Raw genomic sequence first — 27,683 nt, forward strand, 5'->3', positions numbered from 1 at the left:
GATGTAACCCATGTGTGCCAAAGATGTTCCAGACTTCTTCCTATCTCTCACAAGCGAGCTTTGCTATTTTTTTGGTGGAACTTTGTCATCTCTAGCCTCTTCCATTTTGAGAAATTCTGTTTTAGAAGACCATGCACTGAATTCAGGAAACAGAGTCCAGGAATGCATAAAGCTTTTCTGCAAAACTCCTTCCAAGTGCTAGTGCATTCACTTCCTGCTGTAGAGGAAGCGGTTGCTGACTGAACCCTATGTCTAGTAAAATTTCTTTGAAAGTAGGTTCTTCCCTATGTACTGAAACTTGGAACTTACCATGATCACCTCATGTGTTTGAGTCACTGTCTATGGAGTTGTTAAAAAAAATGTTTGATGTTTTACTGTCTAAAATATTGGGGAAATATTGGTGGAATGTGGATGGTTGGATTGGATGATCTTGGATTTTTTTTCCAACCTTGATTGATTCTATGATTCTATGACTGTATTTAGACAATACATAGTATTTGAATGAGAGATCCTAGCTGTCACATACTGTATGGGGTAAGAAATTAAATCTTAAGTCAGCTAATACTTTGAATTGTTTATTCACTTATATATGTTTTATCGAATTGTGGTAATATTCCTTTTTAATCAACCTTGGTGGTGAAGATGGAACTTGCTGTGCTCTGCAGCACCAGTCCTACAGATAATACTTGCTACCAGCATTTATCTTATCAGTAGGTTTAGGTCTGCTTCCTGCTACAAAATCAGAGCATAACTTTTTTGTCACCCTGTGCTTTAGCCTTTTCTGCAAGGCAGAGAAGATTCACTAAGATGGAGGTCAGTTCTGTACGTAAAAAGCTATGCAGCCTGTATCCTTCCCTGTTGCTCATGGTTTGTTCCTGTTGATCCAAGATTAGGCACTATTTTCATTTCACTATTCTGACTCACTCCCACGTGCCACCTGAAAAAAAATAAATAGAGAAGGTGGTATTTACTCACATTTTGCAGGTTGTTCAGATTGCCTTTCAAAGCTTCTTAGCTTCTTTCCCCAGTCCTGACTATTGTTGTTCTTACTAGCATGGTAAGAGCGACCTGTTTAGCAGTAAGAGTTAAATACTTACTATAAACTTAATTGAATATGTCAGTGCTCTTCTTGGAACTAGAAGATGTGAGGGGCTGAAACAATGGACTCCTGGTTGTTGTCTCCATCTTACCCAACTACCTTCAAGTAATTACCATGCAAAGGTAAAATCTGGTTCTGCAAGTAAAAAGATAAGACAAGAATGTAATGTTACAGCAGAAATCTTTGGTCTGCAGTGTGGGTCAGGATATAAATCATCCATCGATTGTTTGGCTGCAGTATTTACTGGTTTCTTTTCCTAAGACACAGATTGCATTTAAGACAAATGAACTGAAGATTAAAAATAGGCAGATTGTATTATTTCAAGCATTTTTTTTTAAAGTCAGATTTTTCTTTCTAACTCTGATGTTTTCGTGGATGTGTATCCCATTCATAACTAATAAAACCTACACATGCTCTCCTGACTTCAGTAAGAATGAAACTCAGATTAGTCACCAGCTAGGATTAGTCAGTCTTGACTTGATTTACATTCCATGAATGTAAGGTGCAGTGTAATCATGCTGGTTCCCTGCAATCTGCCACCATGTTAACTGATTGATCCGTAAGAGTGTGTAGATCAGTTAATAGCCATGTTAACATATGAGCTTGGCTGGCAGCCAAATAAAATACAGTCACTGTTTCAAATCAGTGAGCAGGCACAAAAAAAAAAAACCCCTCCACACAAATAAAAAGAACCTTTTATTATACTCCCTTAAAATTACATTTCACAAACAAGAACACTTTCACAGCAACTATCTTTTGCAAAATAAACCTGAATCCTTGTCAGTTTGCTCCTGGCTTCTCACACTGTAGATATCTTTTGACACGCGAATGTTCTGGATACCTTATGTACACTGAAGTTTGCTACCAGAAGAACTATTAAGAGTTTTTTCAAGTGTTACTCTCTGGCCCACGACCCCACAACAATTTTTTGTAGGATTACTTTGAACCGCGTGTACTAGAGATGCAAATGGAAGGTGCTTTAAAACTTGTGTTTCTAAATGCTTATGGCATTCTCCTGTGTCTGCAGATGAAGGGCAGTTTCCAGAATTTTGTTGCTAATGATGATTGATCCTTTAAAAATGTGTTTTTGTCATTGCTGGAGGTAAAGGGTCCTCTTCAGAAAAACTCCATTCTCTGGTTTGTAGTGGTGTCTGCTGTCAGTTTTGTGGATGGTCACATACCATTGCTGCACATTACCTGCTGTCTCCATGGTGTTTGGTAAAATGCTGTGGCATCAGGACAAGAAATTGGATGCTATTAAGTAGGCTCAGACCTTTTTCTTTTTTTTCTTTCCAGGTTGCAATTGTATTTCAAGAAGTCATAAACAAATAAATAAAATTCAGGCTCCGTGAAACACAGTCATTAACATAAGTTGTGTTTATGTATAAGATTCAGACAGATGGGGATGTTTTTTCTCTTCTGAAAATGACTACTTTTGTGATTAGTACGTTTTGAGAGGGTCCCAAAGATTAGATTTTCAAAATCATGAATGATTGCTGGCATCAGTCTGAAATACTTTCGATGCTTTTTGAAAGTCTGCTCTGGAGAAGATAAAAATGCCTTGGTATATTTTTATTACTAAGTAGTGCAAGTAAGTCATTAAAACATTCTGTATGACACCTGAACCTCTCTCTGGTTTAATACAATGTACACAGTAGGAGAGTGAATACAAAATTCAAATACTACTTTTTTTTCTTTTTTCTTTTCCAGGGGCACAATAAAATCATAACCTACAGCAGACCTGTTTATTTTTGTATATTATGTGGCCTTATTTTGCTGCTAGATGCTGGATCTAAAGACACAAATCCTTCAGTTTATACAATGTATGGCTTGAAGCTTTTTTCGCCTAGATTTCTCCAGTCTGCCAGAGACCATATATTAGGTGAGTCAATATTTTTCCTAAGTCTGTAAAAATGAATTAAGCATTAGCTGGGGAAGTCTGTGTTTTCCCACACTGGCAATCAAATGCATGTTATGGAGGTGCAACTCTGAGTCAAATCGATAGAAACATTTGGAATGACTTAAGACATGTGAGAGGGGGGAACATTTGGCAACTTTCCCTCATGTAAAAAGTGCTCTTAATGAAATGAGGCTCATAGAAAATTCTCTATAGAAAACTAACAGTCACTGATGTTATTAGCAAAAGACATCATCTGTGAAATGCAGTTTATCTTAGTAAGAGCTTGTCTATGCGGAGCAGTTACTGCAGAATAAGCTGAGTTTTATATTTAATGCTTGGAAGCTAATCTCTGCCAAGTCCTCAGATGAACATTCATCTGCTCACGAAGAACATGCTTTTTCTTGATTGAGTTTAATCTTGATGTTCACATGGAGAGCTACTGTGGAGCAGCCACCATGCAGTAGCTTTTTGAACCTGCTTCCTTCTGGAACTGTGTTCTGAAATGTCTAAGGACATCCAGGTATTGTCCCAAAATAAGACTGATGGTCTCTTGCACTAATCTGAGCTAGCCAAAGTTTGAAATACCCTGCTGTCAGGATGCTTCTTGTTATGCTCTTGTGGTCTATAACTGACACTGCTGCTGTTGTGTTATAGGTATGAATACTGAACTGGACTCAGGTCAAATAACATGACGCTGTTAATTATGAAGTAGAAAAGTTAAAATTTAATCTCAAGCTCGTGGATTTAAGCCAGGAGAACCTCCCGTATTAAGAGAAAGAATCTTTGTGATATAGTATGGATGACATCTGAGGTCTTTGTTCACCTGTGACTGTTAGACTTGCATTTTGCTATGCTCAAGTCAGGCTGTTACTGCCTGATAGGCATACTAATTTTAGGAAAGGTCTTCATATGGCTTCATTGACTCTTAGTACTACTCAGCAGAAGCAGGGGAATAACGAAGATCTGCATCTCACTTATTTTCATTAGCTGCTTTCATTACTTTCGTTTGTTCTCATTAAAGTTTCTTGTTACATCTTATTTTCCCTGCCTGTCAAAGGTGAACAGTAAAAATGCCGATAAATAATTCAGCAAGAATCTTAAATGACTCCTGGGATAGAGATAAATGAAAAACTATGGCAACTAGTATGGCTGGGGGAGGGGGTGGAAATGTGGCTATTAATGTGCTAATGTTGGTAGGCCTCAAAAGATATCCTGGAGCAGGTTCTTGAAACAGCCTGGAAGGGGAGTGGGGAGAGGAAGTATGGGTTCACCTCACCAGCTGAGATCTGTTTAACAGCAGAGAGAAGAAAACATTTGGAGGGAATTTTTCCCCTCTAAAATACCAGTGAAGTGTTGCTATTATTTTGCCTTTTTATCTATCTGCTGATTATTTTTAATGATTATTGATTTGTCATTGCATAATGACTTTTAAATTGTATTTAATCATAATTGATTATAGTACTTAGAACTGATATGTTGAGGAATCAATTAATTTTTTCTATACACCACAGAACATGGAGAAAATGAAAAGTTTTCTGTTTCTAGTGTTCACGGTGGCAAGAAGTTAGTAATGAAAATCATAGGAAGAACTAATTATAGAGCTGGTGTAATGCTGCATATAGCATGCTATGAGCATGAGACATGGTTACAAAAGGAAACTGGTGGAAATGCATTAGACGTGTGTCAGGTCTGGTTCTTTGGAAGCGGTTTATTTAGGACCTGATTCTATTTTATTTTAAATTGATGATGATTCTGCTATTGGTTTGTATTTGTTGGGGGATCATGCCTTTAGTTCAGTCTAATCATGGCTTTCTTTAATTTTTCACTTTTTTTAGTAGGTATGCAGTGCAAGTGAGGTCACAGAACCAGTCTTAGTCACTAAGGTGCTGTAGGTATGGTCGCATGGTAGATTTTATGGTGGAAACCACTTGAGCACTGGAAGGATGAGTGAAGTTGTTTGGTAGAAGTCTCAGAAGATTAAGTATCAGGTAATGGTGGAATTTGATGATAACAAGTCCTCTGCCCACCATTTCCAGCGCTGACTAAGCTTTTGACAGGGGAAGAAAGCCTGTATGAGTATTTTTAGCTGCATTCAGGAGAGGAAAACGGAACAAAAAAGACCCAACTTGATTTCTCATATTTATTTTTCTGTGTCACACAGAAAATTGACTGGTACTTGGGTACATTTTTTTTAATAAAACCATTTCTTTTAAAACTTACAAAATATTTGCAGTGACACTGACACTGAGTTCTCCATTTCTGTAAGTCAAAACTTGTGCTTTCCTCCTGCATATGTCTAGTTGCAGCTCCAATGGAGGAGACCTCCAGATTGCAGTATCAAGTGCCAGTGATTCACATAAGCATCACTTAGTGGTCCAGCTTTTGAAGGTGTTCTGTGTGGAAATGTGTGCTGCTTAGATGTTCTCTCCAGAATTCATAATGCAACTCCAATTTATTTATCAACTTCTCTCATTGTTTGCTTCCCATAAGGGAAAGTACTGCACTGAAATTCAATCCTTTTGCAAGTGACAGCTGTTTATTTCACTCTCTGGTGTGCTACTTTACTCAGAGGGAGATAAACAAAGCTGCTTTAGCTGCAGAAGTCATTAAGGTTATTCTAGGTGTTATCAGAGAGAGAGAATGAGATGAGGACATTGTTGTAGTCAAACAACTTTTCTCTCCTTGTTGATTCACCATTTATTTTGGTATGTTGATGGTACGGTGTCTCTTTCTTGTCCTTCTCCCCCTGGCCTTACTCACCTTTTTATGAGGGTTGCTACAGCAAAGACAGTAGTTTAGGCAGTAAGTTATAGCATGTTAGAATATCTCAAGTTGGAATGGACCCACAGGGATCACTGGGCCCAGCTCCTGGCTCCACACAGCATCACCTGAAATCCAGACCCTCTGAGATCGATGTCCAAACGTTCCCAGAGCTTCAGCACGTGGGGCTGTGCCCACTGCCTCGGGCAGCCTGTTCCATGCCCACCGCCCTCTGGTGCAGACCCTGTCCACAAGCCCCACTGCCTGTTCCCTCACACAGTTCCATGCCATTCCCTTGGGCCCTGTCAGTGTCACACAGAGCAGAGCTCAGTGCTCCCTGTATGGAGATGCAGCTGCCATGAGGCCTCCCTTCAGCTCCTCTGCTCTGTGCAGAGCAAACCACAGGGACTCCTAATACACCTTCCCATCCAGATTCTGATTCACCACCTTTGTTACACAGTAGTCAGATGAGTTGTTGGTTCTACAGTTCCTTTGCCTGATGAACTGGCTTCCAGCAGAGTTCTGGGGGCAGTTGATACCATGGAGAGTCCATGTGACCTGTTGGGGGATTTGATGCTGTGTGTAGTCTTTGCTTGACTTGGTGTGGATTGGTGGAATACCTAAAAGGTGAGCAGAATAGTAAAGAAAGAGAAGATTAATAATGTTATTAATTCATGCATGTAAGAGAGAGAGAGAGGACAGGTTTCTTATGTTCTCATGTATGCAGAATACCTTTTAATTCTTTCCAGTGGCAGGAAGTCATGATGAAAGGTGCACTGGAAGTGCAAGTAGACTTATGTGAGCCCTGTCTGTGTTTAACACTCGAGTATGTCATTTCTTCTCCTGTGTTTGACTTCCTCAGCAAGATTTACAGTATTAGATACTAGTAATGTGTAATAGAATGAATTTAGTAACTGTCAGATTGAACTGATTATATGGTTCTATTTTAGCACAAAATGCATTAATAAGAGGAGCTGGAAGTAAAATGTGAAATTAGCATTCAACAAAGAGCTCAAATCCTATTGTTATCTTCTTAAAACTTGGCTGGAGTGGGAAGGGGAGTGAGTTATACTAATGATTTGTTTAAATTGCTTTTTGTGAGAATGAATGAGAGGAAATTGCAGCCTTCCTAGCGTGTAAACTAACAAATATGGAGTTGTTTTCAAGGAAGAGTGACTGACACATCTTTGTCCTTCAGGATGCAGAGCATTTTGGTACTAGTATTGTAAAGCAGTAAGGATTGGTTAATCACACGCATGTGTCCTTCAGTGTTCATGTTACCAGTTCGATGTGCTTTAATAGTGTGCTTTGCTAAACAACTGTTCTTAGTGTTTTCTGAGGTGGAGCTGAGAGAAATGGAGTGGCGGGAGATGAACAGAACTCAAATTGTGACTCCTGCTTTTCCTTGACTATAAGGCAGCCATTTCAGTCAGCTGTTCTATTATAGAAAAAAATGCTATGTAAAGATGGTAGACAGGGTTTAACTCCCGAGATTCTTTGCTTTTTTAGTTGTTCTTTTACTACTATCCAAAATCTTTAACTCTGTGAATTAATTACTTGCATGTAAAGTAGAACAATTTATTTTGTTTAGGCAAGTAAAATACAGTAATTGTGGCTAAGGGTTAAATAAACTATCCTTACAAGACCAATGCTTAGAATTTATTGTAATATATTATTTCAGGATTATGCTTGTTTTTCTGTTCTCTATTCACCATGATGTATGACTATGTTTTAATTCGCATTTTCTTTTTTCTTTAGTGTTTTTATATTGCTTTCCTGCGATTTCCCTTCTTGGTCTTTTCCCTCAAATCAACACCTTCTGTATATATCTTTTGGAGCAAATAGACATCTTGCTCTTTGGTGGTTCTGGTAAGTTGTATGTTGAGCCTTAGTTATCACTTTCTGAGTGTATCGCCTTAGACTAAAGTGTGTTATTGCACGCTTTGTCATCTTAGTTCGGACCAGAAACAAACTTTATCCTCATTCCTTGTCCCAAACTTTCTGTCTTTTGGATCATAGAATGATGTCAGGATTTACAGACTGGATTCCATTTGGATGAAACTTTAAATAAAGATACGTTATAGGGGCGCATCTACTGCACTCCAAACACTAGTGAGCCTGTAATCTGTTGGATCGTACATGAAATACTATGCAATAAAGCATCCCAAAACACATATATCATAGATTTAACATTTTCAGCACTTTTCATTTAGATCCACACTTACTGCATCATTCTACTTGCTACTGTAGTAATAGCGTTTGGTGAATGGTAAAAATTTATACCAATGGTAAGGGTGTTTTTCACTTCTTACCTCTTAAACATCAATGCAGACCTTGAGGAAATGTTGCATGAAGTCCCAGTCCCATGTTGCATGAAGTCCCAGTCCCATCAATAATGATTCCATGTCCCAGTGTTGAAAACTAACTACAGCATTATTTAGCAGCCCATATGTCTCTGTTGTGGAAACTGCTGAATTCCTAGTTCTGTCTGACATTTTCTGCCCTGGTTCTGGAAGTTCTCAAAAGAAGTTGTATTAGTTGTACTAGTTGCATACTAATATTTTTGTCAAAGCATTGTTTAGTACAAAGAGTAATAGTGTGAGAGCTCAGATGCATGGAAAAAACATAGAGTACGGTGTCATTAGGCTTTCAGCTTTAGCTGTAAACAGCTCTGTGAGCTGATCTGGGTCACTGGTCTCTCAACAAGCAGCTGTGTAGTATCTTATATTAACTTGTACGCATGTTGTGATGTAAGAGCTGTCTTTGTGGGGTTTTTTTGAATGCACATACTTGTATATAAAGAAATTAACTAATGTGTGATGTCTGCATTTCAGCTGCCTCTGGATTAGTGTCTGCACTCTACAGCATTTCTCGAAGCTTTGTGGTTCTGACTGTCCTGTATGCATTTTGCTTCAGTGCAGTGAAGGCAAGTTGAAACACTAAACATTCAAAATTTCAGGCTGAAAATTCCTGTCGCTTGACTTCATGTCCCTTGGAAGATCGAAACTGTTTGGTGATACATTGTTGTGGATATTTGTCAAGCTAAGCTTTGCTAGCCACCTGTTAGGTTCTGCCTTTTAGCTACAATGAAATACTTGAAACTGCAGTAAAAAAACTAAGGTAGATGTTTGCTCGTGACTAGTTGCTTCTTTGCATAGATCAGTCTGGAAGAATCATTTCCATGATGAAGACTAACATCAGCTCTCACGTATAAATGATGTAGCTCCTGTGAAAATCAGGCTAAATTTGACTAAAATTCCTGGTAAGGTTTGTATTTACCTGGAAGGGGAAAGAAAAAGTATTTTGTTGCTTCATAACAGTGTGCCTGGGGGTACTGAGGCTCAGAGCAGCACTTTGGTTTTTGCACACAGGTGTTTGCTGATAATTCTGTACACTGGAAGAGTTTGTGCATGGATTTTATAGGATATAAGAACCCATTAAGGAGTATGCTTTACCACTGCTTTTATCAGTAGGTGACCTGTATGTGTTTTTTCTGTCATGTGATGAGCCACCAGCCACAGCCTTGTCACTACTAAGTCACATAGGCACTGGATCAGTCCCAAATCTCTTTATTTTCCTCTATTTTTTGATGTGTAGGATTTACTGTGGAACTTCATTGTGCTTACCTGGCAAGGGGAGACACCATGATCAGGCAGGTGGTTTTCCCAGGATGAAACTCATCCCCTGCTCTCCAGGTCTCCCTGTGATTTCCCAAATATGGGAAACTCAGCTGCATAATTTGTGGTAGTGGGGGACTGTGTTTGTGCTAAGCTACCTGAAAGAAGGTTGTGGTAAGATGGGGGCTGACCTCTTATCTTGCATGACTAGTGATAGGACTAGAGGGAATGGCTTCAAGTTGTGCCAGGGCAGATTTGGGTTGGATGTTAGGAAACATTTCTTCTCTGAAAAAATGGTTGGGTGCTGGGACAGGCAGTCAAGGGGGGCGATTAAGCTGCTGTCCCTGGAGGTGTTCCAGGAACTTTTCAGTGTTGCACTAAGGTTTAGTGAGGAGATACTGGTGGTGGGTAGATGGTTGAACTGGATGATTTTGGAGATCTTTTGTAACCTCTGTGATTCTACAGTTCTGTGATTTCTGACAAGTCTTGGCTGACAAAGTTCAAGTTCAGAAAGCGAGTGTATTTGCGTGTGAGTTTTGTGCGTGCCTTTCTGTGGCTATTTTGAAAAGAAAATAGAGAATAATAAGAAATCTAATGTTCTGCTTGGGCAGACCCAAGCAGATCACCTAACCCAGTGCTGGGTAGTACATCAGTAGCATAGGAAGTTCAGTTTAGGACTTAATGACTACTTTTTGCTGCTCATTCCCCTAGTATGCAGGCACTGTTCACAGTTATGGGCTTAGATCTCTTGGAGAGTGCATCTCTGCAAATTTTACTCAGTCAGCATTGTCCATGAATTTGCCTAATGTTCTGAATGAGCTTATATTGTATCACTCCACAGATTCTTGTGGTAACGAATTCCAGATCTTCAGTGTGAAGGAAAGCTAATTTCACCATGGCTTCCCTATTGCAAGTATTGCAGGATTGGTGGAATAACAGGTCTGCATTCGCTTTATTTGCTGCCTTGGCAATTTTGTAGTCCTTGGTTGTACCCCATGAGCCATATCTTCTTTTAGCTGAAGAGACCCAGCCTTTCTAGTGTCTCTTTGTGAAGCAGCTGCTCTTTTTCTGGGGAATAACTATGTTAGTTTCTCTACACTACACCTTCCCATGGTGTATATTTGCTCTGTTATTTTTTAAAATAAAAGATAACACTGAGCTTCTGTCTGTCATCAAGTCTGCTTTAAAATTCCTGGTGGCCATAGTGAGATCACAATATCATCCTAGACTTGTCTTAAAATATATTCTGTAAGGGGTGGTCTTTTAACATGGTTTCATGACAGGCTTGATGCTGTCAGTGCCTGTGCAGAAGTGCATCAAGGATGTGCAGTTTTACAAGCTGTTTTCAACATCTTGCAGGCATATGTCAGAGGATGCTATGTGGTGCTATGCATCTGTAGCACAGAGGTATTATCAGATGTTTGTTTAAGGGATTTCTTTAAAGAACACAAACATTTCAGAAATGGCTTTTAACAATATTTATTTAAAATGTTGAATAGGGACGTTAAATCAAAGATGGTCAATTATAATGCCTTAATTATCTGTCACAGATGAGCAGAGCTGGCTTTGCTTGTGTTTTTAACCATTCCCAATAGTAAGGTAAAATGTGTTGAGCCACTGTTTTTATCTTGCCCCTGGGTGGTTTGAGTCCATACACAATAATTTATGGCAACTCAGCTGCTGAGTGGTGGTGCATTAACACGCTCTTAAGTATCTTTGATCATGCTTATGTACTCTCAGGGAATCTTGGTCACTAGATTCATGTAGGTTATCACTTATACTGGTTTGACCTTGCCCAACTGTGTGGTGCTAGAAAGCTTAACTACTTCTCTTGTGCGGTGTCCTAAAGCAGCTAGTATTCCTGCAGCATTTTTCCATATGTGTTGATGATCCAGAAGGGGGTGGATGGGATGAAGAAAGTTGCTCTCTGTAAGGATGAAAGGAGTGAGGACAAATCCATAATGATGAGCCAGGATGCAGAAGGGAGAAACAGTAAGGCAAAAGAGACTACTGTATGGAAGGAAGGAATTAAGTTGAACAACTAACAGGCCAATAAAAACCTGTGAAAACAATTTTTCCTCTAAGCTTGGCAGAGGACAGTTCACTAGTTGGGGGCAGGAAAGCTGTGTGATGGATACTTAAAAAAAAAACAAAACAAAAAAACCGCAATGGTTTTGTAAACAGTATTACAGAAAAGCCTCTTAAAATATTCTAGATTCCTTTCTCAGTGTAATAGTTTAAATTACAACATGCAGGTGGCTTTGTAGATAAGCAATCTCCTCATGGATTAGCCTTCAAACTGCTTAGAAATATGCTACCCTGAAGTTGTAGAGTGCTATGAAAGATTTACAAGATATCTGCTGTAAATTACCAATATTAAGTGCAGACTTTCTGTTCATACAGAAATTACATTTAATTTGAATTTTTATGGCACTATTCTTGTGGAGACAGTTCTAAGGAGGTTAATTTAAAGCAGGTAAAGATGATTCCACTTGATTCAGTTTGTAATCTCAGTCCACTGGGGTGCTTCAAATCTCGTATTATTTTTCTGTTAGAAAAGCGCATTTGTATTACCCTTCTGTGTTCTTCAGTCAAGTCTAGAGCTTTTTGTCTTTTGGACTTAAAGATAACGATTCAGGGGAATTATTCTGTCAGATTTATTCTTTCTTTAGAGGAGGAAAAGTGAGACTTATAAGAACAGAGGGTCTGATTCTGAATAGCGACAACTGTGAAAGATGATCTAATACGTCTGTAAGAAACTAGAACTGTTCTGATATATAATGGGCTACAACTTGTCATCCTAATCTAATCAAGATCTGGATTTTTGATGCATTAGGTATTGCAGATTCTAGCTCAAAAGTAGGCAAGTTCTATTGTCCATCTCACTTAGATGTTTTCACAGAGTACCTGGTTGTATCTCTTTCACTCTTTAGCTTTACAACTATTCTGTAAATTTCTTTTTTACTTTCTTTATTCTTAGTTTGTTGAAAAAGATTAAGGCAAAATTTGTAGTAGTTTATGGGTGTCAAAAATCTTTGCAATCAAAAAGATTCAGGGCAGAAAACCATGACAGAAATCCTGTATTGGAAGAGGGTCTGAGTTGCAAAGCTTATTACTTGGCTGAAATGTAGCATACTCGAATGTAAGCTCTTGTTTATTGGCAGAATATCGTATAGCTCAGCAGGTGTAACGAGCAGAGTTCTATTTCCTGAAATAAATTGCAGAGCAGAATGGATCTATCTAAGTGGTTGTGTGCTTGTTACTGGTGAACAATTGCTCACATCAAATGCCTGGGCTGAGGGCTCATTCCAGCAGTATCAGACTTGAGCCTTTCCTTTCTGAAGTGCTTTTGGTGTTCTAATTATGATCTTTCACGGTGAAACAACCTAGCCTAATTTCTCTGTGTATGTTAATTATTCTAAAAGGAAAGATTCTATTTCTTAAGAAGGTCACTAGAATAATAGTTTGCTCTATGGTTTTCTTATTTTATTAGAATTAATACACAATGTTTATTCTAGTCTGTATTTTTAGATGAGATTTTTCGTGCTCATTTTTTAGAACCACAACCTATTTATACATATTTAGAATGGGAGGAATTAATTGCAAGATTTTGTTGCAATTATTTTAGAGAATTGAAATCACATCAACTAATTCTTTGCTCTGCAGCTCTCGTTTAGGAAGAACAAAAATCAAAAAGGAGAACTGAGCAATTGTTCTGAAGTATGTCCCCAAAACAGTAATTACTGTTACTAAAACGAGTAATTGCGTTAACTTTCTGCATGCTAAAATGAGTTCTGAGGGCTGGGGTGAATAGCCCTGATGCTGAAATCCTATGCCTTATGCAGACCAGTTTTGTTGTTGTATTATTTTGTACAAAATGAACTGGGATGCTCTGTGGGAAGAGTAGCTTTATTGTATAAACCTATAGTTGACTTAATAGATACTGATTTTGTTTGGATGAGTTGCCTGAGGAAATTTATTGCATAGTATTTTTGAAAGTTAATCCTATGATCTGCAGAGAAAATTTGATTTGCCTGAAGAGTTAATGAGGCCCTGCTCCTCTTTTTTAATGACCTTCCAACTTTTTTGTTATCCCATAAGCAGAAGTGTTTCTCTCTAATGGCTAAAATGCACATACCATCAAAACAGTGATGGATGATCCCTAGTCTTGTGTTAGTAGTGAATGGGATGTTGGATCACATGTTCATCATGTATCTTAATTAGAATCATGTGATGAGATTAAAAGAGGCGAAAGGCCAAGGTTATTCACAGTATTTCCTAACAGCTGCTCCAGAAAGCCCTGAAACAAAAAGATGGCTGTAATTCCAGGTTTCCATCTGTCTGTTTGAAACCTTGAGGACTTGTCTACCCATCAAGAGAGGATGCTATTAATTGCAGATGTTGTTCGAAGGCACCTGTTGTGAGAGGAGCACATTTTCAAGTCTTGGCTGTGTTTTGCTGTAGCTGGTGAGCAGAAGTTATTCCATCTGGCATTAACTCCAAGTCACTGCATATATTTTTGTTATACAGTTGTGTTCTTCCAGTAAAGCAGAGGTGATCTGGCTACAGCTTTCAGGTGCTAGGAAACATCATTTTAGATAACTTATGACATAACACAACTGTGTCTTGAGAGGTACACTACCACTGCCTATGCAGCCTTATGTACAATACTGCATAGTCTGACCTTGATTTCAAATGAAATAGAAGAGCCTTTGCTTCTCAAGTCCGGAGCCCTGAGCTTTTCCTGGTTTCTTTGAGATACTTTTCATTTTTCAAACCTGTGTTTAATGGTTTCATTGTTCCTTCTTCCAGTTATTTCCAGGTCATCCAAGAACTTTCACTAATGTTCACTTGACAAAAAGCTCTAAATTCTGGATATAATTGTATAACTTCTTTTTGTCAGTTCTTGAGTTGTCCCATCTAATAACATTGCTCTTTCAGCTTTCTGCTTTTCCATAGCTTTTGGGTATTGAGCTTAGTTTAAAATTATTTATGTTCACTTCAGTCTGGTTTCATTTCTGATCTCATCTTCAGTCCTGTAATCTTGCACAGAAATTGGCAGCTCTAATAGCTACCTTACCTTTGATATATGAAAGGGTTATCTCTTTTTCCTGGAGGAGATGCTTTTATTTTCAGATATTATATCCACCAGACTGAAGACATGGGAACTTCTGTGCTTTCTATTGCACTTGAATAGAATAGTTAATGTGCTGATTTTTGTCTTGTTTCATCTGTTTTGTTTTGTTTGTTGGTTTTTGTTTGTTTGTTTGTTTGAATCTTTAATGGATATTTAAATATCATAAATCAGGTATGCCTTCCTATCCTTTCCACACCCATTCAGTCTAGAATTTTTCCATCTTCGTATCTGTCCTTAGCATTCCAGTGCATCGGCATGTTGCAGTGGAGAGGAAGAGCACATTCTCAAAGCTTTCTGGGATCAGTCTGTCCTTCTCTTCTGCCTTCTGTCCTAGTCAGCTGGTTTGAATTTGAAGTTCATCTAGAGCTAGTTAATCGTTCATTTGTGTTACAAAATTTTATTTATCTATCAACTGCTTGAGGAACTTGGGGATTATCTTAATCAGCCTGTGAAAATTTTAGATATTGGACATAGATCTAAAAAATTAAACTAGCAGGAATGAGCTCATGTGGTGTAGCTACCTCCTTTTAGTGAAAGTTGTTTAGTTTCTATTTTTCCATTGCTGAATGCCTGAAGAAAGTGTTTGCTGCTAATTTATTTATCGCTTCCGCAGACAGTTACTAAAAATCCTATGAGTATTCTAAACTGTTCTCAGCTCACAATTGATGTAGTTTGGCTTGTTGCTTAATGAGTTCTAAACTCATTAATCACTATAACAGTGCTTCTTGATTCCTGTTTTTGACAATATAGTCTTCATCTGTGTACTAATAATTTAGAAATATTTGTCTTTGTGTTTTACAATGGGAAAGAATTGCAAGCATACGTCTCCCTCAGTCTGCTAAGACCATCCAGAACTATTTCTAAACAGCTCTTAATAGACCCTTGTGTATACACAGAATTCCCAGATGCGTAAGTGACCAAAAATAGAAGCATAGGATTGTTAGACAGCTTTGTTTCTTCTTGATAAAATACTTCCAGCACTGTTGGAGGTTTTGAAGTCAAGGCTCATCAATTTTATGTACTTTACAATTTAAAGACCCTTGAGGTTCAAGCAAGAACTATTAGGAATGTTAATTTTGGATAGAATTGTCAGATAACATGCTTTTCAGTGAGTGATGTTTGCAGCTGTAGTCAGAGTTGCGCTTCAGTCATAATTCTGGTAGCTATAATCTTAGATTTTCATGTATATTATGAACTTTTTGTTTTTATTATAACCAGACAATAAGGCACAGTATGTCTGCAGAATCTAATAAGGCCCAAGTTTACTTTTATGTCATTGTATAGAAATGTAGAAATCTGCAATTATGTGAAACATGAGTATTAATACACTTTGCCTGATGTTGCCTATCTTATTCTCTAGCCTAAAATTCCTGGTCACAGACTGGGACACTGCTGAATAAGGTGGCATGCACACAAATGTACCCCAGTTCCATTGATGAAATTTAAAATCCTTAGGGATGGAAGTACAGATATTAATAAGCAGTTGGAAGTGCAAAGAAAGAGAACTTTGATTACAAGTTGGTAGTTTATTGCTTACTAAGGTTTTGGAGTCTTGCATGAATGTAAAGTTTTGTATTCTGGGAATGATGGGAAGATAAAGCTAATAGGCATCTCTGCCCAGAACTTGTATCAAGCAAGTGTAACACAAGGGCCATGAATAATTGAGGTTTCCTGGTCAATGTGTTCAATGGAAACAGGGTATCCATGGTAACAAAGCTGTCTTATAGTTAACCTTGTGGAGAGCGTGTCAATGTTACCATTTTCTTATAAGCTTGGGAGTGGGATGTTATTCTCTTTTACGGTTTCGTTCATATAACATTTTCTAACAAGTCCAGAAATAAAATAGCTGTTCTTGGAATTCACCACCACATGAGGAAAAGCTGATTTTCAACAGCTGCCTTGCATACTGTTTGATACAAGTAATAGGGTAGAGAGCAAGAGTCAACAATGTGCATATGCACACGCATTCACGTGCACATACACACACAAAAACCCACATCCCTGAAAGAAAAAAAAAAAAAAGAACCACCAAAATGTGTGTGCCCTGGTGGCGCAAGTGGTAGGAATGCCGCTCTGCTACACAGAGGCTCGAATCCTGGGAGTTGGACTCGATGATCTCTAAGGTCCCTTCCAACCCGCACCAGACTATTACTATTACTAAAATGAAGAACTCTACTTACCGATGGTTCAGCTGTTCTCAAAGCACTCTCTCAGGAGTACAAGATGTGGTTTATTTTAGTGCATCTTTGAGAGTCAAAAGTTTGCTACGTGCATGCATTTATTGATTTATTTAGGGGAGAAGCAAAAAGGATAAATAACGTAGGACAGAAAGCTACTGTCAACACTAACACACACAAAAATAAAAAGCTTTACTCTTCACCCCAACCAGTAGTAAAAGACTTGTAAGTTCAAAGACACCTTTATCTTCCTGCTTAGTGGATTGTTCTGGGATTAGATGCTTCTGTGGTTGAAGTGAAACACCACCCCCAGTCACTTCATCTGTTTTAACTCTCCACTTTTATCCTTAACCCTATAAGACAATTTCACTTGTTTTAAAAATGACTACATGAGTGTCTGCATCAAAGTCAGAAGTGTACGTGAAAGTACTATGTGTCGCCTCGCCAAAATCAGATAGAGTAGGCAGTCAAACTTGCTGTCTAGGATGACAGATAATACCAGCTTCCTAGACTAAAACCTGTCATTCCTTTTTTCCTACTGTGAAGAATCATTGTCCAATTATTGACTATATTGTTTTTTCATCTTTTTTTAATTTAAAGCTCTACCAGGCATCGTTAGTGGGGGAGGAAATGATGAAAATGGAACAGGGTGCATCACTGAGGCTAGAGAAATTATGCTTTGTGCTTTTTTTTTTTGAGAGCATTTTTTAGCATTACCCCCCAAAATCCTCCTTTCCAGCTACATAGTAAGTATTGATGCCTATCCTGCCTGCCTTTCTGGCTCTGTGAGCTGAGTTTTCAGGGGGTCAATTAAGAGGCACTTTGAAAGGGGAGCACAGGCTAGCCCAGTACAGAAGTTAATCATAAAATACAGTAAACGTGGAAGTAGAGTTCCTGAAACATTACTGGGACCTGAGGAACTACAGGCCTGGCCTTTTGACATAGTGCTGGGGAAGGCTGTGGAGCAGATCATCCTGAGCACCATCACGCAGCATGTACAGGATATCAAGTGATAGGGTTCAGACAGCTTGGGTTTGTGAAAGGCAGGTCCTGCTTAACTAACCTATTTAACTTCTATGGCAAAGTGGCCTGTTTTGTCAATGAGGGAAAGGCTGTGGGTGCAATCCACGTAGACTTTAGTAAAGCTTTTGGTAGTTCTCACAGCTTCATTTTCTTGGAGGAACTGGCTGTTCATGGCTTGGGTTGGTATATGCTTTACTGGGTAAAAAAAAACTGGCAGTTTTTTTGGCACACCAAAAAGTTGTGATAACTGGAGTTAAATTCAGCTGGAGGGCAAGTCACAAGTGGTGTCCCCCAGGGCTCGGTACTGGGGCCAATTCTGTTTAACATCTTCGTCAGTGATCTGAAGAAAGGGATCACGTGCATTCTCAGTGAGTCTGCAGATGTCTCTAAGTCCGATGGACATATTGATAGGGAGGCTTTACAAAGGGGTTTGGACAGGCTGGATTGCTGGGCTGAGGCTGACTGACGTTCAATAAGGCTGTGTGGTGGGTCCAGCATTGCTACAGTCTGAGGGAAGAGAGGCTAGACAGCTGCTGGGCAGAAAAAGATCCAGGGGTACTGAGTACAGAATAGGCTACAGTTCTGGCATTTACAAAAATATAAATAAATAAATTGACTTTAGTAACTTTTCTGCAATGTCTTGAAGAATGTGTATTTCTGACCTAAGTATGGGGAAAGTTCAACTAAAATGTACCTTGCCCAAAACTTGGAATGACCAAATGAAAAACAGAATTGAATAGCAAGGTTTAACTTCTTTAGGTAGAAGTTGTTTGGAAGCATGCAATAAACCTAGCAAGTGAAATGGCTACTCGTCTGACCCACTGTGTTTGTGTCCTCCGAAGCAAAAATTTGTGTCATTTTACAGATAGAATTCACAATATTTAAGACTCTAATTTGTAACTGAGGACTCCACAGATGAGGCGCTGGTTGTACTAATTGTTCATTAAGCTTTCTATTCCTCTGCTTATTATCTCTAGCCAATTTTAGCTGCTTAAGCCACTGAGAGGAAATTTCTCAACTTGATTATGCCCAGTGTGCTAATGAGCATTTGAATTGCTCTCTTTTACCCCTGCTTAGGGGCAGTGGCTAGTGTTCTCATTCTCTACTGTATTACATAGCATGCAGAGTCTAGAAATATCATACAGAACAGCAGGAAGATTTAGGAGTCAGATGCCAGAACTGAACCCCAGTTAGGTGATGTTGGCTTTTGTTATAAGTTATCTGGCCACAGGTCCAGGAAATTATGTATCAATTTATGGTTTAGACAAATACTCTGCACATAATTTCACTTGTCTCATTTGCTAATAAATTCACTCATGTCTCATTTAAATGAAAAATTGCCTCTAGAGTTTAAGCAGGAAAACTTGTTTTTCGCATGGTTTCTAAGCTAATTGTTGATAATGGAGGAATGACAGTAATATTATCATGAAACATGCCTGTAATGTCTTCGTCTTTTTAACTGTAGTGGACTTTGATATGATAAGGTATTGTCAAATCTTGATTGATAGCATACAGATTTGGATGCTGTGCATTTAATGCGACAGCATAGCTTGGCTTACTTTTTAAAGAAAAACAGTACTGCATTCCTAACTTGTAAATGTTCTGCTTTCTGTTTCTGTGTCCAGGAACCCTGGGATGCACAACACATTCCAGCGCTGTTCTCTGCTTTCTGTGGTCTGCTAGTTGCACTTTCTTATCACCTCAGTAGGCAAAGCAGTGACCCATCTGTACTGATGTAAGTTGCCTGCAATTGCTATTTATTGATTTCCCTGTATAACACACAAATTTTGGTTTCCTCAGAGTTATATCTGGGTTTCAGAGCTGTTCAGGGATTGTCTCCCATAAGTAGTGTGGTTAAGGGGAAATTCCTTGGTGAATTCTGATTGCATGGTTAGTGTTAGTCCTGTAAGTAAATAAAATGCTGCAGCCAGGTCAGCAGCATGGCTGGTTTTCTGTATGCAACACTTCCAAACCCTCTGGGGCAGATTCCAGCCTCTGGGAAATTGCATGTTTGCCACATTGGAATATAGTGATTTGGTTGACAGGACTTGCAGTCTACTGATGCATTGTGTGATGCCTTGGCAAGGAGAAAGAACTCGTGATGTGTGGGGAAGTGGCTTTAAGACCATCTCTTCCCTTTTTTTCTCTGATGTGTTCTGCTTAAGGTAGCTGAAGAGAGTTTGTGTGTATTAAAATCTGATGCTGGGAGCAAGGAAAATCCAGGAGAGAAGTCCCAAAATTGTGTTCTTCAGCTTTAGATTGAGAGTGGTCAGTATGTAGATCCATAGCTTTGGAGCAATGCTTATAAGTTTGCCTGAGTAGAACTGTGTTATCTGTCTGGGAGGCTGTGGTGGTGTACAAGTAATTGGGTGTTAACTTGTATGTTGTGGAATTAAGAAAAAAGTGGGCTTCATGCTGCCATTATCACCTTGTCATCTGGGATTGTGCTTCACAGACATCTTGGTCTTTCTTAGCATGGTGCAGGGAGGCTATTTAGCTTTGTCTAGAGTACATACGTTAAAATTGCAAATTGGCATGAAAATGGGAGCTCTTTAAATTTTGGAATAATTTAAATTTACTTTCCCCCCCCACTCTCCAGGAAGGACAGACCAACTCTAAATTCCTTATTAACGTAAAAACTTCACTATTAACGTAAAAGTTCACTATGAAGAAGATGTCTTGTACCATTAAAACCATTTATATCTTTTAAATCTAGTTCCTGATTCTTAATCAAATTCTCAGAAGTTAAAATTGTTGTTAAATGTCTTGTTTGGGTTTTAAAAATAAGGTCAAATATTCTTTATGCAGCTGTGATGAGAATATGTGGTCCTTTAAAAGAAAAAAAAAGTTTTAAGGCAACTCTAAACTTACAGGAAGTTAAGGCAATTGGAAATGTTGTTTAAGGGATGACTTGTGGCATCATGATGGAGAAAGTAGCACATCAATCTCAAACAGGGTTTCATAAAGAGCTCCCATATTGGTTTCAGCTTACCTAAATTAATAAAAGGCATGAGCAAAACAGTACCCTCTTTACTCATTCCTCTAAACAACTGAGGCACGCTAATTGGACTGTTCTGGTTGCTGAGACCCCTTGACATTGTGAAGGGGAAGGAAGTTTTACTCTAATCAAAGGTTGAGCTGGTTTGGATCATCTCCAGCTATGCAGAGATAAGATATCTACTACATACATGATGAAGGAAAACTGAAGCTGTTCTTCTTCCTTTGCCTGTTTCTCTGCTCCCCTCACTTCATATGTATCATATCTGTTAGACACATTCAGAGGTATCCTAACCATGTATATTTTTAAACAGGTCCTTGATTCAATGCAAATACGTCCCTCGCTTTCTACGTCAACAATTTGAAGATTCACCAGCAGATCCACTCCCAGAAAAAATGAGAGAATCAGTGGTAAGACTTCTTCTTTCTTTACCTTCTGTGCAAAACTGTCTCACATCTAGTTTTTCCACTGACGGGCCATTAGACACTGGTATGGTAGCTGGCCTGGCCTCTGGGTGTCCCTTAAAAAGAGATGCATTTCTTCTGCACATCTTTGTGTCATATTCACTGGACATTTTATAATGTGTTACATAGTCTAAGTTAAGCATGTGAGTTGATCCCACACTATCTATGTTTTCCACTTCTCATTGCTTAGCTGCTGCATAAATTATTTCCTGTGCTGTATAATGTTACTTTAAAGTGTTTACTCATATAAGGCCCACATAAGATTAAGTATTATGTCATTTCCTTGTCGTCTATATTGAGCTACAGCTTCTTACAAACTACAGTTTGCACCAGCACCACACTGTAGTATGAATGCAACAGAAAAAGTAAGCAAGTATTTATGTTAAAATTTTGTTATATTTGGTGTGTTTATTATTGCCACGCTGTCGCTCCTTTCTCATACATAGGCAATGTATTGCAGATGTAACTGAAAGTTTCTCATTCTCTGATATTTATGTTCCACTTGCATCTTTTGTTGATAGTACCCATCTTGGAGCAGGATAGAGTGATTTCATCTGTTCTGCAGATGGAGTCTTGCCAGAGGAGTGAAGCAGTTAATGCAGCTGTCCTTGTAACTGGTTGCATTTCTGTGTGCAAAGGGAAAAATTAAACAAACCTTCAATATTTGTAGAGGGGGGGAAAAAAAAAGCACAAAGAGAGTGGACAAGTCACATCTAAGATCCTGACTGTAATTTGAAAATGGAGTCATGCTGCTGACTCTATATCTGTTTTTGTGTTAGTAATGTGCATAGTGGTCTGATGTCATATTCACACAGTTACCATGTGGTTCAATTGCAATTGGGCATATCTAATGGATCTGAGGACATAGAACCATAAAGATGACTGCTGTGTGACTGGTCAGGCATAGGATTCCATTTCCTTGTCATGTTTCCTTTCTTCCATGTTTTGCTAGCACTGCTTTTTTTTTGTTGTTGTTGTTTAACTGATTTTGTTTATTGGTTGGGGTTTTGTTTTGTTTTGTTTTTGCATTTGATTAAGTGGGATTCCTGACACCTTTTGCTCTCCAGGGTGTATTTGGTTTTGTGGAGCTGGCACTTATCTGTGCATTTAACACCCTATGCTGCTGCTTCTAGACAGAGGCTGCTTACCTTTAATGTTGCTGAAGCTTCCTACTTCTTTGCATTACTCTTGTTCTGTGATGGATCCCTTCAATCTGTGTAAAAGCAGTAAGCAAATTTGTTTGCTTATGATGTCAGTAGTGCTAGTTCTTCTACAATGAAAGATCTCTTAAAGAACAAGAGTGTGCTTTCTGGCTAATGCAAGTTTTTTGTCTGTTTCCTGTGTTAACAGGCACCTCAAACAATTTAAACCAGTTTGCGAGGGGACTCCCACTGCTGTCTCACAGTGCAGTGCCAATACAGCAAGTAGGGAAGAACTGAAGCACTGAAAAGTGCATGTGCCTCAAGTTTGAGGAACACAGTCAAGTCACGATCTCTGCTGACCAACCTCAGCAATAACAATCACGTGAAGATTGTAGGATTCAACTGACTTTTAAAAGTAGTGTCAGAGGACATCAGAATGCCACACAGCAGCCCAGCCCTACTCTGGCCTATATGCTCATGTATGGTGTGCATAACATGACATTTAAATGAGACCCTTTTGAATCAGAAATGCTGAGATACACAAAGTTAATTCATATCATTAAACAGCTGAAAGCAGCAAATTAGGTTGATAGTGAAAATTAATCTATTGTATTCTCTACTGGCTTGATATTAATGTTAGCAGTAATAAATGCATCATCTCTGATGTTTAGTTCCATGACCTTTACAATTTTCCTTTGCTTGAGTAACTGTGTAAGAATTGCCAGCTTCGGAAACCTGAATTATGAAACAGCTGTGAAGGATTATTTCCCATTCAGCATTGAGAATGGAGCTTCCTACCCTTACAATTAATTTCTGTAGGCATCCACATGGCTGATTGCTAAATTAACTAGTGGCCTGAAGTTATTAATGCATTAAATTCAAACCCAGCTTCCTTCCCGGTCTTTAATGCAAACATATGCGTAACTAGTGAAAGGATTTGTACAAAGCTCCAAAAGCGTAATTGAAAATAATAATTTTTAAACAAACAAATCCTGCTGCAACATGTAAGATCTCTGAGGCATGAGATGTAATATTGTTGGGTTATACACTATAACACTGTGGTAATGGCTATTTCTCATTGCAGAGAGATTAACTGTGATCAGAGGTTAACTCTTCTATGTTGGACTGATTAGAATAAGGGACTTAAGTATCACATTGTAGTCTGGCTCAGCAATCAGTTTGTAAGTGCCTATGGTTGGGAACTGAATCTGCAGTTCTGCTTTAGACAGCTGCAGGACAGAATAGTGTCCAAGATAGGCATGTGCTTAGTAACAGCTAGGAAGATAAAGAGGTGCCAAGAGTAGAAGAAGGTCCTGCATCCCATCCATGAAGACAGCAGGATGATGTCTTTACTCATTTTGAGTTTCACAGCATTCAGTCTCCTCCTGAAAATGTAAAGTGATTCTCTTCTGGTGAGCTGAATAAGACTCATTCTTACAATACTGCTGTCAGCTCTTCAAGCAGCTCACAGAGAGGTACAAACTGAGGTCAGTTTTATATGAAATGGCTGTTGTGCATCTTACAGAAAAGGCAGCCTTGGAATAAGAACCAGAACATGTCTGTGCATCCTGCTCTGCCTCCCTTTGTATGGCTCACTGCTATACCTGTGGAGTCATGTTCCTTCTTGTGTTTTTCACTGAGTCTTTAGGCACTTCCCTTTCCTGCTGAAGGCAAGTGGAAGCTGCAGGACCCATCTACAGCAACCTGTAGATGGATGCCCAGGGCATCTTGCTGGAAGGTAGCTTTGAATTTCCTTTGCAGGGAGCAACTCTCCTGGGGGGTCTTGGCCATTTCCTGGGGGTCTTGGCCGTTTCGCCCTCACACAAAACAAAATTACTCCTGCCCAGCTCTGTTTTAGTCCTTGCTGAGTACATTGCCATCTGCAGATGACATAGCTTTAAAGTGCTTCCTCTTTTGGAAGGATGTTTCTCTGAGCAACCTGAGAAAAGCAAGGACAAGTTAATAAAACTCGGGAATTCAGCTAAATGGGATTAGAGTTTCATGGGACAAAGCAGAAGTACTTCTTGAGCCTGAAGGCTTTTTAGTGCTGCTGAATTTCAAAGACCTGCTGCAGTATGTGGAAGTTCTGATGCCGGTGACCTTTTACTAAGAAGCATCTTGTAAAAGAACAAGGCGCAGCCTAAATATAGTGGTTGCTACCAGCTCCTTTTGTAATTCACAACCCGTCTGTTGTTCACTTCTGTTTTCTTATCCTTTATTCTTAAGTTTGTTATTCTATCAATATTTTATGGTTGTGGTGTTTTGTTTTTTTTTTTTTCTCCTTTTCTCTGATGAGATAAAGGACAGTTACCTAGATAGCAGCACTAGGAAACTGGATGAATTTCAAGTTCTAACAGAGTGTTTTATTCCACATGGTATTTCTAAGTGTTTTTGAATTGCAGCATAAATCAGTTTTTAAACCAAGATCTGTAAGTGAAAATATACGCATGTGATAACTTAACACTGATACTGACTGCTGAAGTTGAATATCCCACTCACAAATCTAGGACAAGATTTTCATGTACTCCAATATTTGAGTGACCTCTGAAGTACAATTCAGAAGATCACAGAGCTCTAAAAGCTATCATGTTTATTTGTTTACTGAGAATGACATTTTAATCGCTAGACAAATGGTCTAGAAAGACCATGATATTTTCCCAGTCTTTCAAAACAAGATTACTACTACCCTACTTATAAGCCTTTATATAAAGGCAGACTTGTCCTTGCGTTATCATTGTGAGGTATCAGAGAAACGGCCTTGTCTGAAACCCATAAAATCTTGCTGAAATCTGACTTCTGATACAGAAAATTGGAGAACGGGACATGTCACTTTAGAACATAATAAATGTATTAACTTGTGTCTCTGAAGGCATTACAGAAAAGCATGAGTCATTCCAGGAATGCGAGCAAATCTAAAGAAATTGTAACGCTTGCAGATAGGTGATGGAACCAGAATTTTTATTTCCAAAAATAAAAATGCCATAATGTGAAAGAGTTTATTTTCCTTTAATACAATTAGGCTCAGCGTGAAAAATGTATTGCTTTCATTTACCTGGTCTTAAAACCAAATTTAGAAATATAATTTAAAGTTAGTCACAATGAAGATAAACATGGTTACTTTGACACACCCAGTGTATGAAGAAATAATTGCACAAAGCAGAGCAGAGAGAATACTTTTGTATCAGGGAGTGATGATTAGCCTTGCCACAATACAGCCTGCGAGTAATTTAGAAGAGAGTCATTTACTTTGTCTAGGTGAAATGGTATTTGGTATATCGTGCTAATTTGGTATCAAATAATTTTCACAGAAAGAAATTTTGAAATCGGATCTCATTGTCTGCACAGCGGCAGCTGTTCTGTCATTTGCTGTGAGTGCCAGCACTGTGTTTCTATCACTAAGGGTATGTATCTGTCCTTTTTCTCTCTTTGTTTTTTTTCCTAAGGTATTTTCTCTTATGTAAAACCGCAGGATGCGTTAGCTGGAAGATACTGGGGGAAGAGAAGTTTGAGAAAATGTATTTACTGACTGTGATAACTTAATGCTTTTTGATGTGCAGTGTGAATTGGATTGTGGACTTTTGCATCAGGCAAAATATTACTTACTTGGTGTCCATTTTCCTAAGCCTTTGCAAACATGCACCTCTTATGGTATGCAACCTGAGATACAGAATGGATAAACCCAATCATTTGCCTTTCTCCTCTGTCTAGGGGGAAAAATAGTGAATTGTCTTTGTAAAATTTATATTTCTAAACATGCATCCACCTGTGGAATCAATCTGAACATGGGGGGGGGGGGGGGGGAGTTAATTGAGCAGAAATCCCATTATAGGACATGTTTTAAAACAAACAAAAGGTTATTTGCAAATTATAACCATGCTTTTATTCTCTCATTTGGCCTAGCCATTTCTCAGCATTGTCCTGTTTGCTTTAGCGTGGACCGTGGGATTTGTAACACATTACATACTTCCTCAGCTTCGCAAGCATCACCCCTGGCTGTGGATCTCCCACCCCATACTTAAAAGCAAAGAACACCAGCAACGGGAAGTGAGAGGTTTGTAATGAAATCTTATCTAAACAATGGATGTCATGGCTTGGAGTACGTCCTGATTTAAAAACAAAAATTCAGAAAGAACAAAGCAGGAATAATTTGTTTTCCACTTGATAAGACATTTCATAAGTGTTTTGTGTTGTTTTTTTTTTTTTTTTTCTTAGGGCTAAACAGTTCCAGCTCCCTCAGCCTCTCTTGTATATCAAATAGTAAGGTCCCCTAAGGTCCCTTAATCTTCTTAGTTGCCTTAAGTGGGCTCTCATGAGCCATCATCTGATCTGCTTTCTACTTTTGCATTACAATACCATTACTTGCCGTGTTGCTTGATATGCTGGCATTTTAAAGGATTTCTTCTTTTTGTCATACAATTATGTATTATTTGAACAGTATGGATGATGCAACTTATTTTTATTCCTATTGTAGCACCTTTAGAAGAGCAGTAAAATTGGAAGAAATTGTGAAGGTTTATTGATAACTTGTACTTTCTCATGTCTGCTGGCTTCAACAGGTGGTGTCATGATGCATAGGAGTATCTGTAAATATTTTAGAATGCTGGGGCCTGATTTCCTGTTCTTGATAATGTTTTTTCCACAAGCAACTAGCATACTTTGAGAAGGATGTTTTTTGTTTTTTTTTCCCCTGGCTCTCATCTTTTATTTGTTACCAGCCAAAAGCTTGCTTGTCATTTCTTGATGGATCGTCTGCCTTAATAATTCTCAGTATATGTTTCTGAGGTGTTTGAAGGCAATGTTGTCAGAACACAGTCTGCTGAGAGACTTCAGTCTCTTCTTCAGCTAAACAACAAAAGAGTTCAGGGCACTGAGCAAAACCATGCATTAAGAATTTAAATCTTAAAAAAAAATAAAATCATGTCTTTCAAAACAATTACTTTCCAAACAAGGCTTGGGTATGAAAAACTACCCATGAGAACTTATTGAAGATTGCCTTTTAACTTCTACTGCAACACATGAAGTGTAGTAGAAATATAGAGCTTTTTAAAGATCATGACCAGCTGAAAACATTGTTCGGGGCTTTCTCTCACTGATAATCTGTAATTTTGATGAATGTCCAAATTTTACTGCTTTTTACGTCAACTAAATAATAAAAAGACTAACGTGGGATTTCTTTGCTTTGTTCTGATTAAATCTGTCTTCCTTAGTCAGGAAACATTTTCCTAAATTCAGCAATTCAGCTTTTGAAAAGCTTGAAGGCAGAGATCTGCCAGACTGATCTCCACAGACAAGTTTCTCTCTGCTTTGAGATCAGCTTCCCACACTACCTAATGCAGGCAGCAGGCTATTTTGCTTCCTCTGCAGTC

The 27,683-nt window shown here is 38.6% G+C and overlaps 1 protein-coding gene and 1 non-coding gene across 5 annotated transcripts in view; both read left to right on the forward strand.

Annotated features, from left to right (window-relative positions):
* Positions 1–27,683, forward strand: part of PCNX2 (pecanex 2) — a 132,847-nt gene that overhangs the window by 37,738 nt on the left and 67,426 nt on the right. For all 4 annotated transcript variants that reach the window (XM_015857877.3, XM_015857878.3, XM_085541299.1 and 1 more), the window contains 7 exons: positions 2,810–2,981; positions 7,518–7,628; positions 8,594–8,685; positions 19,339–19,448; positions 21,025–21,121; positions 25,626–25,718; positions 26,218–26,368. In XM_015857877.3, the coding sequence (XP_015713363.2) occupies positions 2,810–2,981; positions 7,518–7,628; positions 8,594–8,685; positions 19,339–19,448; positions 21,025–21,121; positions 25,626–25,718; positions 26,218–26,368 (826 nt within the window). The remainder of the gene's footprint in view (positions 1–2,809; positions 2,982–7,517; positions 7,629–8,593; positions 8,686–19,338; positions 19,449–21,024; positions 21,122–25,625; positions 25,719–26,217; positions 26,369–27,683) is intronic.
* Positions 9,378–9,535, forward strand: LOC116653275 (U1 spliceosomal RNA). The gene has a single exon (XR_004306845.2). It is a non-coding gene; the product is annotated as a U1 spliceosomal RNA (small nuclear RNA).

Source organism: Coturnix japonica, chromosome 3 (genome assembly GCF_054131305.1).
Source record: "Coturnix japonica strain WE chromosome 3, WE-NBRP24, whole genome shotgun sequence".
NCBI lineage: Eukaryota > Metazoa > Chordata > Aves > Galliformes > Phasianidae > Coturnix > Coturnix japonica.